The 17584-nt window shown below is 48.4% G+C and overlaps 1 protein-coding gene across 1 annotated transcript; it reads right to left on the bottom strand.

Annotated features, from left to right (window-relative positions):
• Nucleotides 1–947: 947 nt before the first annotated feature.
• PRDM13 (PR/SET domain 13) lies at nucleotides 948–16965 on the bottom strand (the record flags this gene model as incomplete). Its single annotated transcript, XM_083731210.1, has 4 exons — nucleotides 16712–16965; nucleotides 13378–13509; nucleotides 13152–13272; nucleotides 948–2659 (listed from the first exon to the last, which is right to left on the bottom strand). Exons 1-4 carry the CDS (start codon nucleotides 16853–16855, stop codon nucleotides 948–950), a joined length of 2109 nt encoding a protein of 702 aa, XP_083587336.1. The 5' UTR covers nucleotides 16856–16965.
• Between the last annotated feature and the right edge of the window lie 619 nt (nucleotides 16966–17584).

Genomic DNA, 17584 nt, shown 5'->3' with positions numbered 1-17584 from the left:
CTTTGATCTTAAAACTGATAATCTTAGGTTGCAGCTCCTCACTTCCTGTCACCTGCTCACTTATCTTTGAGACCTGTTGGAGAGAGGTCATCTTGGATCTACCTGTGGGATGTATCATCACTGAAGCAGTCAAACACAACATCTCCTGTTGCCTAGAGTGGACACACAGGAGAATGTTGCTCTAGACAGGGAGGACTTCCTGTCATACCTCTCTGGAGCCTCCTCCCCCTGTGTGTGACCAACATTCCCACACACTACCTCTGCTGTGAACAAAGACCGCGCATGGCTCTTTGTATCTCCCACTTAGCCAGGACAAGGTACCTTTCCTACCCAAGTTGACAGAATACTCAGATTCCCTGCATCATCTAGACCAGAAGATTATTGTTTGACATAAATTCCCGTCGAGGTACCTGAAGGAATTCACATTGGTGGAGGCCGTTCTTACACATGCGCACTGGGCAGGTCAGTGTCACTGCGCTCGGTAGGAATTACGTTGCACTTCTGAACATACCGGTTACACTGCGTGTATAGCTGGGCTAGCCAACGTGACGCCCTCTAGATGCTGCTCTACCGCCCCAGGGCCATGGCCAATGGTGAAGGATGCTGGGAACTGTAGTCCCATGTGGAGGGCGTCACGTTGGCTACCTGTGGTGTACAGCTTAGCAGCCCCCGCGGGCTGGAAGGGGGTCGAGGGAAAGGACAGAAATGATTTGAAATCTTATGCGGGCATGTCTTAAAACGAGCCGCTGTTGTGTTGAAGCAAAACTGTCCTGTTCCTAGGGGAAGAAGGGAGACTCTAGGGGTCGTTTTCTTAGTCAAGGGGCGAGTGAATCAGCAGAGCCGGTGGAGAGGAAAGCGGCGGCGGCGGCGGCGGCAGCGGCAGCAGCTTTGGCAGCGCCGTTCCCCAAGCCCACCCCTACCTATCCGCCACCCCCTCGGGCTGCTTCCTATTGCTGCTCCTTGGCCCGGCAGCCTCCGCCTCCGCCTCCGCTGCTGCTGCCGCCCGTGTCTTGGTCGCTCTGATCGTCCGTGAAGCAGACGTCGACGTCGCTCTCGTTGTCAGTCTTTGGCTCCTGCAGCTCCGGGCGCGCGTACCCGGCGGCGTCGGCGCCGTTCCTGTCCTCCGCGCCGCCGGCGCCGCCCTTGGGCAAGCTCTGGCCCGGGTGCCGGGACTTGACGTGCCTCTCCAGGTCCCGGCGCCGGACCAGCACTTTGCCGCAGAACTCGCAGCGGTAGGGCGTGTTGCCCTCGGCGTGCAGGCGGATGTGTTTGTTGAGGTTGCTGGGGTCCCCGAAGGGGCGCAAGCACACCTTGCACTTGAGCGGCTTGTAGCCGGTGTGAGTCCGCATGTGGATCTTCAGGCCGTACTTGCGCGAGTACAGCTTGCCGCAGTACAGGCACAAGTGGCCCGTCTTGGGCTTGCCGCCTGCCGGGCCCGACGACGCCGAGGGCTGCAAGCTCTCCAACCGCCCGCGGCTCTTTTCGGCCGCCGCGATCTCCGACAGCTGCTGCGTGTGCATGGCGATCTCGCGGTCGATGCTGGCCAGGGAGCCCAGCTCCGACGGGTTCAGGCCCGCGGCCGCCGCAGCCGCTGCAGCAGCCGCCGCCGCGGCCCCGTTGAAATAGGACACGGACTCCGGGTACTTGAGGAGGTTGCCAAAGTGCAGCTTGAGCGGGTAGTAAGGGGCGCTGTAGAGCAGCTCGCCGTTGTAGACGGTGAAAGGCATGAAGGGCGGGAGGCTGCACTCCGCCGACGCGGAGAAGGGCTTGAGCCCGTCGAAGGGCGGCAGGGCGGCGGCGAAACGCTCTAGGTGGAGCCCGCTGGGGAGAGGCGGGTAGCGGGCGGAGGCGGGCGGCGACAGGCTGGCGTGGAGACCCCTCTCGACGTGCTTGAAGGCGGACGTCTCCTCGAAGTGCGAGAGCAGCGGGAAACCTCGGGCGCCCCCTGAATAAGCCAAGCCTGCCGCCGCCGCTGAGGGAGGCGGCGCGGTAGCCGCGTGGCACTTGGCGTGGTGGTGGTGGTGGTGGTGGTGGTGAGGCTGGGGCGCGTGGTGCTGCTGCTGCGCGTGGCCGTGGGGGCCGCTGCCCACGCCCAGGGGGCCTTCGCCGCTGGAGCGGCCGGGCTTGAGGCTCCCCAAGAGCTTGCTGAAGCCGCTGGCCTTGCCCTCTTCCCGGAAAGAAGAGGCCGGTGGAGAAGAGTCCGCCTGGTTGGCTTTGGCCAGGCCGGCGGGCTTGAAGGCGGACCTCGCCCCGGGGTAGAAGGACAGCCCGTTGCTGCCGCCGCCGCTTCCCAGCAGGCCCAGAAACTGCCCCGGACCCCGTCCCGTCGAGCTGACGCTCATGTCCAAGGCCCTCTCCTGCTCCTCTTTGGCCGCCGCCTTGCGCCCCCCGCCGCCGCCCGCCTTGGCCACTGGCGGCGAGCCCGAGGATTCCCGCTTGATGCTCTCCCGGGAGCCGCTGGCGCAGTGGGTCCTTAAGGACGCCGGCGCGACCGCGGGCTTCAGCGACAGGGTGAACAGGTCCGAAGGCCGGGCGTGCTCCGGCGAGCCCAGGAAGCTGCGGCCGTTGTTCAGCACGCAGTGGAAGTGGACGTGCGCCTTGAGGCTGTTGGGGTACTTGAAGGTCCGCCAGCAGTACCAGCAGATGTAGCGCTCTTCGCCTAGCAGAGGGAAAGCAAAGCAGGGAGACGTTAACTAGGCAAACACGTAGAAACCCCGACTAAGCTCTTGGTGCCTGGGAATGTGAAACCTGGATCTGAAATATTATATGTTCAACTTTGAAAGTGAGAAATTCTTGAAGCAGAGGTTGCTAATCTCGGGCCTTCTAGACCTCCAACTCCCGTCAGCCCTCAATGCTGCTGTGATGATGGGAGCCGTAGTTCAGTCACCTGTTAACCACCACCACTACCCCATTTGAAGGCTAGGTCAGCGTGGAGGCAACTTGAATTGAAGGTGGAATTTGATTCAGATTTTGTTGGAATACATATAATGTATGTTTTTTAATGTGAAGTAATGTGGCGTTCAAACTTCACAGCTATTATAATATTATTATAATTTATTGAATTTGTTCGTCGCTTTATCTTGCCCTGGGCAACCCACTTGCCAATTCTGCACTGCCGACTACCCATGTGGAGAATACTCTGCCCATAATTAAACACTGTAGTTAATTGTCTTTCATAAGTTCTTCTTTTTTTTTTTTTCAAAGTTCATCCATATACTTCTAGCAAAGACCAGCACTGGGGCATATCAAGTCCATTCATGCACATATCAACTCCCTACCCTTCTTCCCAAACATGCGGAGATGAAAGCGGGCTACATCATGCCACAGTCACATAGCAGGCATCTCTCTCAGGCTTTGCTGAGGTCTCCTCCAGTGCATTCCAGCCAACCATGTTCGGATAGATGCCCATTATCATTTATCCAAGTCGGTATAGCGATCTGTAGTGCCTGGGTAGTCATTTCATTATTGCACTTGGGAAGTTGCTTTACGCCAGGTCAGACTGCTGGTCCGTCTACGTCAGTGCTGTCTACATTGACTGACAGCAGCTGGGGGTCGAATCTGGAACCTCCTGCGTGCAAAGCACTTGCTCTCAGATGTGTGGGAGCGGCGAAGTTGGCTTTACTGCGCTGACATTCAAGACAGAGAACCAGATTCTGGGGTGATTCAGGGTTTAGTGGTAGAGCACGCTCTTCACGTGCAAAAAGGTCCTATAGGTTCAATTCCATGGGATCCCAAGGAAATGCTCGTGTCTGAAGCCCTGGACAGCCAAGACAAGTCCACATAGATAAGTATAAAGGTAGATGGATCAAATGTCTGTAGAATGGATTTCGACACTAGGAGAGGATATATTGTTTAGTTATTTAATAATGTGGGTTGCCATGTTTTGAAGAGCAAAAAAAGGGACACTATTGCCGATTTCTACTTTTACCTATGGATCGTTATGACGACTCTCATTTTACCTACTCATGAAAAAGAGGACTGTCCTGGAAAAAGGGGACGTTTGGCAACTCTATCTTTCCTTGCTCCGGTGAGATCAGCAGAGTACCATGTTTTGCACCTTAAACTTGGAAGCTTAGACGAGCTTGATTTAACGTTCTAGAAAGAAGAACTTAAAATACTTCAACGTCTGACTCGGCATAAGACCGCATGCAGGGTACTCTGATATTGTAGTGGAACCCTGCGTAACTATTAACAATTGATATTAATCCGTTGCATCCCATATCTTGTTTATGTTCACAACTCCGCGAAGCTGAGAGGATTCCACTTAAATAAATAACTGAAAAGATTTGTGAATCAAAACACTAGGCCATGTCAACTCTCAGGAAGGAATGTGGTTACAAGATGGCCACTAATGGGAACCTCTCAGGGTTAGAACATCAAATCAGAGCTAACACCTACCAAACACCCAGGCATAGTCTCAAGAACAGGAAGCCATAGTGGATGGCTTTTCGGAACGCGTTAGGAGGGAGTGAGGTTGATAAAAAACGAGAGCCTTTCCCTGCAGTGAAAACTGTGCATGTGGACTTGGAAGTAATTCCTACTGGGTTCAAATGGATTTAGGAAAGTGTGAGAATTAGGTTTGCAAACATAAAATTGCAGGCTTTGAACTGACCTTTGAACTAACTTACTACAGAGAATTCTGTTGCCACCTGCAACGAGAAGTTTCCAGGGTGAATGATTTGAGAACTGCATTCTGATTCATTGTCTGGCAAAGTCAACTTACTTAGATTTAAGCCAGTTCAGCAGCGGAGACGTTAGCGGAACTAAACCCATTTCATTCATATTTAAACACTCCATGCCTTAACTAGACTGTGATTTGGAGTTCTCATTCATTTACCTTCGTGGAAAACCGACGATTACTTAAATGTGGATCCGCCGCCTGCTTCATGCGGCAATCCCAAAGTTATAGGAAGTTATCGAAACTCAACAAGACTTAATTCTGAATAGGCGTGTTGCACTGTCAGTCAGTCTGTAGTCCCTTGTTTTTCTTTTTTCGCGTCCAAGTTACTATAGACTTGTGACTTTAATACGTGTGTGTGGGTAGCATTAGAAAAGTCATTATAAGTAATTTATCGGATTAACAGCCTTCTTACATGAATGTTTATGCACAAGGATTTACTTTCCAGCAAGCGTGCTTACCATTAAAGCCGTGGACGGCTGTGACTATCCCCTACTCGCCTTTGGAGCCCACACTTAGGGTAACATAGAAAGGGCTCGTTATGCCATTTGCACAGAGAGCAGGTAAGGAGTGCCAAAGATGCGCTCCGAGGGCACCTGAGGCCAACACCTTTTGAAGCTGATCTGCTATGGGTCTGCACATTGCTGGAAGGGAGACTGCTTGGGTTCAATGAGGAAAGAAAGGTGATATATGAATGTAAGATATAAGGAAGGAGGGAGAGAAGCGCATGGCTCAGTGGTTAGAGCACCTGCCTTGCGTGCGGAATGTCCCAAGGTTTGAGCTCCGGCATGTCGAAGTAGGGCTGGGAGAGACTCCCTGTCTAAAACCTGGAGAGCCGCTGCCAATTTGTGTAGACCCAGAAAGACCAATGGGGTCTGATTCAGTCGAAGGCACTTCCCTCTATTTTTCCATAGTACATGCGTGTGTGGCTGGAATCAATCTCAGAATGAGATTGTGAAAAACGAGCGAGCTAGGAGTTGTTTGAGATTAGTTTATAAAAAAAAAAGATGTATGGCTGTGGGATATGAATCCTAAACTGATAGTGCCTTTCTCTGTTGAGTACTGAGAGAGGAGAGGGGAGGGAGGTAGAGAGTTGAGTAAAAAGCAGTGCAAAGGCGCAGAGAGCCACAAATGCGCTCTGGCGGGGCTGCCTTTGGACTCCACGAGGAATGAAAAGCGCGCAGCTGTTGCCTTAACGCCTGTGTCCGGCGGCCCATCTGTTGACGTTTGCAGAATAGGTGCCTTATGTCAGGGAGCTGACGCAAGGAAACAAAGGCCAATCTAATGATCATGAGCCTCCCATTACCAGGCGAGACAATATCCTATATGTATGGGCCATACGTAATCGGTCCTTTCAGAATACAGTGCCCTTTGCGCCCCCGATCCTTAAACGCTTGGCGTTTCCTAAGGCGGAACAAACCGACGGGGCGACTTCGTGCTCCTGCTATACGCACGTCCCCTTCTTTCGATACTTTGTGGAGACGGTGGGGCCACTGCAGCAGAACACGGAGGTTTTGCACCGGAGGATTCACCAGCAAGGGTTAAATTAAGCGACCAGCGCTTCAAAGCTATAGAGACTCGTAAAAGAGGTGGCATTTCCGAATGCAAAAAGAAAAGCCCCACAGGAATTCGATTGTGGGGGGTGGGCCGGAATATGAAATAGTGAACAAGCAAATCGCTTAGAGGGAAAGACAGATAGTGAAGAGCCTGGCTGAGGCAAAGAATGAAAGATAATGTATAGCTTGTGGAATCTATATTCGATCATCTTTCTTCTACATGTGGTTCTAAAAGTTGAAATACAGACATATAATAAACGCCACACCTACATACAGATATATTACTCTCAATAACATAGGAGCAGTCCTGCTGGACCAGGGCAAAAGCCCGCCTAATCCTGCATCCTGTTCTTGCAGTGGCCAATCAGATGCCAATGTACTTTCCTTCCTTCCTTCCTTCCTTCCTTCCTTCCTTCCTTCCTTCCTTCCTTCCTTCCTTCCTTCCTTCCCTTTTTTATGGGTTCAAAAGAACTAAGCTTCCATGCTCTCTGACCGTAGGGCATCCTGAGGCTAATGGCACCTGGGGTCCAACCACACCGGGTTACCTTGTAAGTTTATACGTCAATAAGATTTGTGATCTATGCATTAGTTGGCCATCTCAGCGAAATAATTGTGAATGTCCCTGGCTGCTTAATAAAGACGGCCATGGGCTATTGTTGCTGTGTTTAGTGGCGGTGGTGGTGCTTGGCCGATAGGATTCCAGCGATAGGATTCCGTCGCTGGTTAACGCGAAACTGGCGTGTAGGAAAGGATGCCCAAGAAGGCATAGCAGGCGCTAGGTCTCGATTCTGCTGGAATAAGCAAGCCAAAGGGTCTTTTAAAAGTTCAAGAATCAACCAGCGTGGAACTGTTCATTAACTGCAGAGAAAACTAAAGTCTTTCTGTTCAGTGATAGCTCCCTCCCAGCCTGAGTGTAAGCGGTATCAAGCATCCTATGGCCTTTACACTGGAAAGGCAGATAACCCGGTTGCAAGGAAAGAACGAATAGGAAGCCACGATAAAACTTTACGAATTTAAGTCTACAGTCCTAAACACATTGGATTATAGGACCTACATCTCAGCATAAACGTGCATTGTTAGGATGGCGCTGTTAACAAGCTTAACTGAGTAGCTTTCTCCGGCTGGCGAGCTCGTCAAAGGCTGCGCTCTCCAATTATCTTTGTTTGCAAACACTAACGATCCCTAAACCCAGACTGCTGGCTTCTGTCCTCCTCTCCCCCCCTCCCCCCCAATTCTCGATTCACATTATGCTGCTAAGAGCCTCGTTTACTCAATCTATGACTAAATGGAGCGAGTCAAACACTTTTGTGAAACTTAAAGTGCCACCCTCTTTACAGTTCCACTTGCTTGACAACTGTTTTTGTCTCAGGGTTTGTGTTGCCGTTTTAGGATTGAATGAAAGTCTACTCGAGAAAGTTAAAAATAATTTTAGCGGAACTGGAGAAGCTGAGCATAAGAATTGGTTTGGCACGGCAGTACTAAGTAAGGCTGGTTTTGTTTGTTTGTTTGTTTGTTTGTTTGTTTGTTTGTTTGTTTGTTTTTCAAGCGGGGCTCCTGTGCCTGTAGCAGCTGCAAAAAGAATTCAGCAGACGCACGCAGGCGATATGGGATGATGGTGAAAAAAAGTTCGCCTATTGAATGTCTCGCGCAGTTCGCAACTCTCCAGAAGCAAATCGTGTTGATTTCGCCGAGACTTCAGTTGCCTACACATTTCAGATTATCCAGGAAGAAAGAATCTCTGACTAGAGACTCGCTGAATCGGCTTTTAATATCTAAATCCTTCCCCGCAAAAAGTCGTGGTTCAAGTTGCTTCCTATTGCGTTAGTCCTTATGTATTATAATTTCGTATGAAGGGTTTTGTAATTGCCAGAAGCTTAGAAATTGCTAAAATGCAGTGTTGGGAAAGAAAATGCTGACTAGCAGAAGTTTTCCAGTCCTTAATAAATTTGTGTCACTTGAAATCTGTAACACTTACTTGGGATTAAGCGTATTTAGGGTCACAGGCCACAGCAGTAACAGGATGCTAATTTTAGACCTGGACAATATCCGACGGACTTTCTTATTTACTATGGACTCTAAACACAGAGACGGTGTATCCGGGGAAGGGAGATGGGAAAGACGGCTTCGTCCCCTTCATGATCGTTGTTTTTATATTGAAAAGACATGCTTCCGAGAGGTGTACAGTTTTGGGAAAGTGGGCGTCAAAATAACACCTTCACGTACAGCAAATCCCATTTTAAATCCCGGATTTTCCCAGTTAAAGAAGGAATAGTGAGAGCCCATGCATCTCCAAACTTTGTTGGACTACAACTCCCATCATCCTTGACCATTGGTCATGCTGAATGGGGTTGAGAGAAGTGGAGTTCAACAACATCTGGAGGGCCACAGATGCCCCCTTCTCCCACGTCTGAGATAAAGGATCTCGGGCAGCAGGGCTAGGGAAGACACTTGCCAACGAGAGGAAACAATATTGTGCTAGGCAGACTAATAATTGAACTCACTCTAAAACAGCTTTAGGTGCTACTGGAACCCCTAAATTATGTGCCCCCTATTGATTTCAATTTGCCTCCTAATGATTTCAAGCCACGGAAAACAGAACACAAAGTGCCAAAATGTGACCCATTGATTCTCTTTACACCTTATTAGATAATGTATCTGCTAATATATGTTGCAAGGTGATAAGTTGACAAAAGTATTTTAAAAAGTCGTTGCAGTATGGTCAGAGTACATGACCATATCATAAAAATATGGGACCATAATGTCTCAAAATGATGTCCAGTACAGAACAAGAAATCAGAGGAAAGGGAAAGGCTATAGCTCAATGTCAAAGCATCAACTTTGCATGCAGAAGGTTCCAAATTCAATCACCAGCATAGCCAAGTAGGGCAGGTAGAACCCCTGAATAGTTGCTGCTAGTCAGTGTTGACAGTGAAGCCAGTCCAAACCAGATGGACCAATGGTCTGACTCATTATGAGGCAGCTTCCTATGGAGTGCAAATTTGTGCCTGTTTTTTCAGAAGTAAGTCCTAAGCTAGGATGTTCAATTGGGCTTACTTCCTCCTGTGTGTTTAGGTTTGCAGCCCACCATAGCTGGTTTGTTTACTTATTTTTTTTCTTTGGGGGTAGAAAATACTGAACAATTGTTGTTGTTGTTTTTGTTGTTGTTTGAATTTATATACCGCCCTATACCCAGGGGTCTAGATGGAAAAATAGTCTGATAAGGCAGCTTCACAGTCTTTCCAGTGGTGGCCCCCTGATTGTGGAATACTCTCTGGTGCCATCATTATCAACTTTTAGGTTCCAGGCAAATATGTGCATGTTCACCCAGGTACCTAGCTCTTAACTGGGGTCATATATATATATATATATATATATATATATATATATATATATATATACTGCCCTTAATCCAAGGGTCACAGGGCGGTTTACAATATAAAAACACACAAATATATATCATAACAACAAACAATAACACCCCCATAGTTAAAAAGGCCATAGATTGTTAGATTGTTTAATAAATCAAAGGCCAATGACAGCCTAGCCAGTACTGGTGTTCATCTTGTAGCATGTTGGGGTAAGATTTGGCCTTCTTATGTTATTGCAGGATGGTACTTTTAGTCAATTAATATTCTTTTATCTTTTTGATGTATTTTAATGCATTATGCATGCTTTTATAATTGTAGGTCACTTTGAGACTTTTTGTAGTAAGCGACAAATAATTGCAACTATAATCATCATCCTAGCTATAGATATTAATGCCTGTGAGGCAAAAGTTCTCCTTTCTGTGCACCATCTGTGATCTTTTGCAGGAGATTTATAAATTTCCCATTTAGACCAGTAGATCTTACCATTTGTCTGGGATATAAAGCCTCTTATACATATTTGTGATGTGAAATGGGCAATCAGATCAGTTATTCATTGATAACTTTTTTGAGAAGTTTTCTTGCATTAGGATAGTTCTCCTACATTGAAACTATTTTTTTTTCTGTTTCAGTAATTCCTGTCTGCTAGTATTGGAGTAGGGTGGGGTCCTATTTCTTCCTCTAGTGTTTTTGGCTTGCTCCTAAATTCACTTTCCCTGAAGTACTTGGATTTAAAACAATTTACTTTCTCTCTTTCACCCTTCTCTTGTAGTAAGGAGGATTATACCACACATAGGTGCAGAAAGCAATAACATACATGGTTATGTTAAACGGTCCTCTGTAGCTGCCTTTTACATTTATATTACTAGCACTTTTGAAGACGGGTCCTTGGAATGACAAGTTTCATTCCCTCTCACCACGCAGCCCAGTCCTATACATTGCAACTCAGAAGCAGCTGCTCTGAGTTCAAAGGGCTTCTACCCAAGAATGTGCAGGATCTACAAAATTATTCATCTAAGTATTCTGCAAACCCAAACCTGCAAAGTCCACAATCCTTTTAAACACAATGGGGTTTACTTCTGATTAAACATGCATGGGTTGGGCCTGAGTGCAAGTTAAAGTCTGTTAGGGCTATGTGGGCCAATCCATATACAGAGGTACCTCGGGTTAAGTACTTAATTCGTTCCGGACGTCTGTTCTTAACCTGAAACTGCTCTTAACCTGAAGCACCACTTTAGCTAATGGGGCCTCCTGCTGCTGCTGTGCCGCCGGAGCCCGATTTCTGTTCTCATCCTGAAGCAAAATTCTTAACCTGAAGCACTATTTCTGGGTTAGCAGAGTCTGTAACCTGAAGCGTATGTAACCTGAAGCGTATGTAACCCGAGGTACCACTGTAACTGAAAATTGGATTTTAAGCAGCTCTTCTCCTTGACCCATTTATTCTGCTAAACCTCTTGGGTTTGGTCCCAGTTATACTGCCTCGGATTGCGCCGAGCTGTTTTAAATCTAAGTCAATGGTGTAGAACTTGCACTCTGTGGTGGAAATAACCTCCACCGGAATCAATGGACACCAGTTCTAGCTGAAGCCTTTCGGAATAGCTGTTTGATGACTTAACAGCTAACACTCCAGTTTCATTAACTGCAGCCAGAATCTCGTGATAGGTTCCATCACCAAGAAATGCTGCCGAATCCGTACAGCCTCTATATTTTAACAGGATTAAGTTTCCTCTTTGTTTTAACATATTATCTCCTAAAGCTCACTAATCTACAGATAAAGGCCCACCGGCATTACGGATCCACAAGTCACTGAATCCGAGAGGCCTAGTAGCTCCATGCACTTCCCTGCCTCAGAATCAACGAGTCTTAAACCAAAGTCCTTCCCGCTAGCAAGAGTACACAAAGCGTTAACTTGGACAAGAAGCTGTGGCCGCTCATCACCAGAGTGAAAAGGAGAACGAATGGATTGACTGAAAACACTATTCTTAAAAAAAAAAAAGGAGATAGAACAAAAATCCATTTCAAAATACAGTGGTACCTCGAGTTAAGTACTTAATTCGTTCCGGAGGTCCGTTCTTAACCTGAAACTGTTCTTAACCTGAAGCACCACTTTAGCTAATGGGGCCTCTTGCTGCCGCTGCGCCGCCGGAGCACGATTTCTGTTCTCATCCTGAAGAAGGGTTAGCGGAGTCTGTAACCTGAAGCGTATGTAACCTGAGGCGTATGTAACCCGAGGTACCACTGTATAAACTATAGCGCCATAACTATGATTGGGCGGGTTGGGGAAAGAAATCTGGTTGGCCGAGTTCTCCTCTAGCACTTAGAACTCTGAGAAGATCTAGTGGCATTTCTTTCTTTTGTAGTCCCTTCAAGAATTCCCAAGATTTCGGAACAGCGTTGGAGGTGTCCTCACGTATGTCAGCGCGCATACTTTCCCGCTTTAAATGGACTATACCGTCACTTCGAATAAGAACGGGATCCGGAGGTTACGAGAAAAGCCGGAGAGGGAGATGCAAGGCAGATGCAGGGCAAAGCACAAAAGCAGAAGGAAAGCCATCCTAGGCCTTTAGAACCAGCGAGCCTCTTTTAGCACTGGGGGGGACAAAATCCAAAACTGTCGTACTGTAAGGAGAAGAATGTCGGTGTGGCAGGGCGCCCAGTGGGTAAGGTGCAGAGGGAATCGGTGCACATGCAGGAAAAGGCTGAGCAGGAACAGGGTCCAAACTCCCTTCTAGCACGGTCTCAATTCGTAGCTCAAGAACTATTCCAATGAAAGGTCAACCGCATTGGGAAGACGGTATCTGGAGTAAATATTTTTGTTTGACCTACTTAAGCTACTTTTATCTTAGCTCTTAGCTGTGGTCCAATACTGCCTTTTTATTGCAATCAGGTCCACAATCCTGGTTCAGCCGTATTTAAGCCTTCCCCACTTCTTTCACCAAGTACTTGGCATGACTGGGGTTCTTCTTGCACATCAGTCCTCAATCTTACTTACTTGAGAGTAAGCCCCATTAACTTCATTGAGGCTTCTCTCCGAGTGAGCATGCACAGGATCTAGCTGAGCAGCATGTATTTGCAAACATGTCTCATATAGATCCAGCACCACAAACGAACAGCTCGCTTGATCTTTTTAAAAACAACCACCACTGTTTACACTGGGATTTACTTCCAAGTTTGTGACAAGTTTATTAATTGCCCCGTAGTTTGGTTTTTAGAGTTTAGAAGACGGTATAAGACCGACCTACTGAATGCCACCCGCACACAAATTTATTAGTCAGTGTTGACTTTAACAGAGTTTACTTTCAAGTTCATTCCGCCTGTACTGTACTGTAATAAGTACTCGATGGTCTGCGGCTCAGCTGATATCTTCCGTCTCGATTTAAGTTCAAATAGAAGAATCTGGGGGTTGAAATCCCAAACTTACTGGTGGGTAAATCCCATTGAACTCAGCGGGGCTTACAGCAAAACTCTCACTGTAACGCGTAGTTAGTTGAGCAGCGCTGTGGGGAGGCTCTTCCTCCTTGCGCAAGTCGCTGGCCAAGGTGCTGTACATACCTTTCTCGTCGTGCGTCGGAGTAGCCGTGGTGGGGATATCAAACCACTGAGCCAAGGAGCTGGAATACCACACGGTCAGTTCCTCTCCCGGCTGGACGTCTCGCAGCGCCCGGTAGAAAATCTAGGAGAACAGAAACAGCCCGTCAAGGAACCAGACAGCAAAGCCAATCTATCCAGCCCTGAGACAGAAAGGCTCATAGAGCTGAGTTAGGGAGGCTGTAGGTACCTGTCCGCCCGGTAGATCTGCAATAGCTTCCAAGGTCTGTTCTTGCGAGTGCCTGGCAGCCCGGATTAACCCTATCCACTCCACAGCAGAGCCCCCGGCTTCGTCCACCAGTTCCCCTCTCAGCATCCGCACCTGGAACATAGGACAGCAGAGGCTGTCATTTATGCCGCCAGTCAGTTCAAGGTCCTTGCTTTATTTAGCCAGAACAACATTCGCTGGTACTGAGCAGCTCCACAGACAAAAAGACCGCTAATGTTACATCCCTGTCCCCCCACACACACCATAACCTATTAAAATAACTTATTTGTCTAATTTCTCTCTGTGTTTGATCGTTTCCATGAGAAGCGGATCCCACAATCAACAGAGAGAGAGGTGAACCAGTGCGCAGCTCGATCCTAGTCGAAGGCAGCAGCCAGGAGACGAGTTACAGGGCTAACCAAATGCAGCCATTGCTGCACTAATCCGGAACGAGGCAAAGGTCTCCTAGCAAACGGTTTGAGGATGGACACCTTCTTATTTTATAAGCGACTTGTTCTGTGGAATTGGAACGTGCATGCTTACTCGGTAGCAAATCCTCACTGCGTTCAAGGGCTCTTACTCCCAAGTAGACGTTCATAGGATTGCAGCCGTAACTCCACTCTTTCATTTGGTTCTCCTTTATTTCATTTGAAAAGTCCTTCTAAGTAAGTATGTTTAGGCTCACGGCTTTATTGTCTTGGGGGAGATTTAAATCCTCTTAAATCCAGGTGGGTCGAAGTTGGGGAGTTTCGGTCGATGTGACTGCTACATATATATATATATAGTCTTTAGGATCAATGTGCCAATTAACTTAGATAGCAGTCGATTGTTAGACTTAGCCAGAGCTGTGGACCAGGTTGTCCTTCGGGTTTGAATCGACATGTGTCGGCTTCACTGCCATGTACCGTAATTGCAGCTACGAAGGGAGCGGGTGGCGCTGTGGTCTAAACCTCTGAGCCTCTTGGGCTTGCTGATCTGAAGGTCTGCGGTTCGAATCCGTGAACTCCTGTTGCTCTGTCTCAGCATCTGCCAATCTAGCAGTTCAAAAGCACAACAGTGCAAGTAGATAAATAGGTACCGCTGCAGCGGGAAGGTAAATGGCGTTTACGTGCGCTCTGGCTTCCGTCACGGTGTTCCGTTGTGCCAGTAGTGATTTAGTCATGCTGGCCACATGACCTGGAAAGCTGTCTGTGGATAAATGCCGGCTCCCTTAGCCTGAAAAGCGAGATGAGCGCCGCATCCCATACCCGCTAACCGTCCAGGGGTCCTTTACCTTTACCTTAATTGCAGCTACCAATAAAGGGACACCTCCACTCGATGCCATGTCATTCCGAAGTGAGACAAGTGAGATAAGTGCGTAAGTTGCCCTGAGGTCAGTGATCCCCATACGCCCTATATAAACTCTTTAAACAATCCCTCTTAGTTGGGAAAAGAGCCTTCTTCAAACTCTCTTCCGCTTCTTGTCACTTTCCCTGACCTATAGGGCTGCAGCCTGAAAAGAGGAAGGGGAACATATTTAAGAACCATAGTTCCTACTTCGAGGGGGAAATGGCTACACCTAGTTTCAAGGGTCCCAGCCCCTGTAGGGCAATTAAATAACGAATAATCTAATCAGAAATAATAAAAAAGAGGATGAGAGCAAAAGAGGAAGAGGACAGGAGCAACTCTGTTGAGCCTCAGAGTCTTGCCTCATCCTTCATAATCTGCTTGGTCATACACAGAGAGCGAGCAAATGAGGGGCTACCTCTTTGAATGACCAGGCAATAAAAGTCACTGTAACAAAGGCAGCCTAAAGGGAGCAACCAACGGAGCCAGATGAGAAATAAATTTGAAGGGGCTGGCAGAGCGTTTAAAAACAATTAAAGGGCATTCAGAATCCGAGCGGAACGTACGACAAACCTCTGCGCTTTGGGGAAGAAAGGAGACAACGTTGCCTTCTGCTAAGCTCATCCGAGGGGATGCTCGAACGCTGCAATCCATACACACAAACAAATCTTTCTTATTTGGGGTTCCTTTTGGAGACTTCTCTGTAAAACACTCCAAAGCAGTGATCAACATTTGGAGCCAGCTGGGAAATCAGCTCGATTGCTCCGATCCTCTTTTACTTGGTCAATGTTTCTTAGGGACTGAAATCCTCTTTAAAAGCAAAACAAAACAACAATGACGGTGACTGTGGCGAGCCCGCGAGAATTTCGGCGTTAAAAGGGTGCTTCATAAATTGAATCATTCCAGACATGGGGTCTGTGGGAGGACTGTTTTCATCTCTTATCTTTGCATTCATTTGGGTTCTGCACAGATGCCTGTGGGGAAAGCTTACAATTGCCCCCCTTGCACTTCATGGCCTTAAGGCCCCAGCATTCCCTAAACAAACAAACATCGACGCGCTCTTGTGCGCGTGTGTGCATCTGTCACCTTCAAGCAGGTGATGAGACGGACTCTAGTCCAGGAAAGCTTAAGCCACAATAAATCCGCAAGTCTTTAAGGAGCCGCAAGACTGTGGATTTCGCTCCCACAAACTTCCACCATCCAGCCACCCTTCTTGAAATCTCAACTGCAGGCCGCTTTTGTCTCGGGCGAGGTTTTTCTGCTGTTGTTTTATCCTGCATGAGAGGCAAATCTCACCTGGTGGCGTTAGGAACCTTTAGATTTCGTTTCACTTAACTGTTATTTTGCCTCTTCCACTTTAAGGTTAAAAAAGAACCTTGAATCAGAAGGTAAACATAGTACATTCAATAAAAGAAACTGGCATCGCAGGCAACAGGGGTCGAGCTACCAGTTAATGCATTCATTATTATTTTATTTCGTGTTGTGAATATATATCCGATTTTATATCCACCACTCTGGTATCAGGGTGGAGGATCAGCCGGAGCAAACTATTTACCTTGATTTACCCGGATTTGATTTCCTAGAATTCGGGGTGCGGGGGCACCAGTAAGTCTATTGACCCGCCGCTGTCTCGTTTTTCCAGCTTTCCCCTCCCCATCTACGTCCAATCCAGCAGGGTTCAACACAGTCCCCCCCCCCATCCCCGCAAATAAGTCATCTAAAGTCAGAGATCTCCCCCGAAAGGCCAGGAAGAGGTCTGAAAGAGAGGCGGTTGCCCATCCCCGCAGCCTCTTGGCTTCGTGAAGATCCGAAGAGCAGAGATGCTTCGTGTGGACACCCAAACCCGTTTATGAACGGAGGAGGAGGACAGAGAAATAACTTTGCTGCGGAAACATTCCCTCGCAAGGATGCGCGCCAGCCCCTCGGACACTTCCCCTCTTTCGCCCACCTTCCCTCCACAGTGCTTTCCGCCAAGGTGCGGGAGCAATACCTTTTTCTTGGGTCCCGGCTCCCTGCGATCGGACAAGTACTTGCCCAGTTTGAAGGTGCCGGACACCGGACCCAGGCGCAGGCCAGCCGGGATGCAGCTCTCCGCGGTAACGCTGAGCGCCGGCGGACCCCGGCTGCTTTGCATCGCTGCCTCCGGGTTACAGACGCGGCGATCGGGAAAGGCGCCCAGGACTCTCTTCGAGTGACAGAAGGGAGAGAGGGAGGCAGAAAGAGGGAAAGAGGCAGAGGCAGGCAGCTAGGAGGGCTGAGCCGCACCGGCGTTATCTCCGCCCGCAAAGTGACGCGGCCGACGGTGCGCGCCGCCTTTTCAATTGCCACACGAGGGCTCTCCCCTCGGCCCGCCGGTGCTCCAGGGCGCCGGGTTGGGGCGATGAGAGAGTGTGGCTCTTGCAGCAGCTGCCGAGTCCCACCCGAGAGGGTCACATGGAGATTTTCCCTAGCCCACCCCCCACCCGCCCCATCCACCAACCTCTCTCTCTCTCTCCCCACCCACCCCAACGCATAATCAAGGGCTTTTTTGAATGGGGCAGCCAACAATGGCCCCGGCGACCTTCCCATTCCTAAAAATCCAATTTGTCAAGGGCAAAGAAAAGGCGCTGGTGAATCAAAGGTCTGGAGGGACCATTAATCCTCAGCATGGGGGATTGTCCCCGAGACAGTTACGATATTTTAAGTGACAAATCCACTGTATAATTTCTCCATAAATTTTACTTCCTTCGATTGTTCCCCGACAAACCAGTTTTGGAAAAGAAGGGAGTGTTTTAAGTCTACTTGGCTGAGCCTTTTGTCAGCCAGGAGACTTCAAAGATTTTTAATTCTCTTTCCTTGGGCTGGATTGTAAAGGCGATTAAAC

The sequence above is a fragment of the Podarcis gaigeae genome, assembly GCF_964106915.1.
Source record: "Podarcis gaigeae genome assembly, chromosome: 3".
In the NCBI taxonomy this organism is placed as follows: Eukaryota; Metazoa; Chordata; class Lepidosauria; order Squamata; family Lacertidae; genus Podarcis; species Podarcis gaigeae.
Note: the sequence above shows the minus strand (reverse complement) of the source record. Positions and strands in the feature narration are given on the sequence as shown.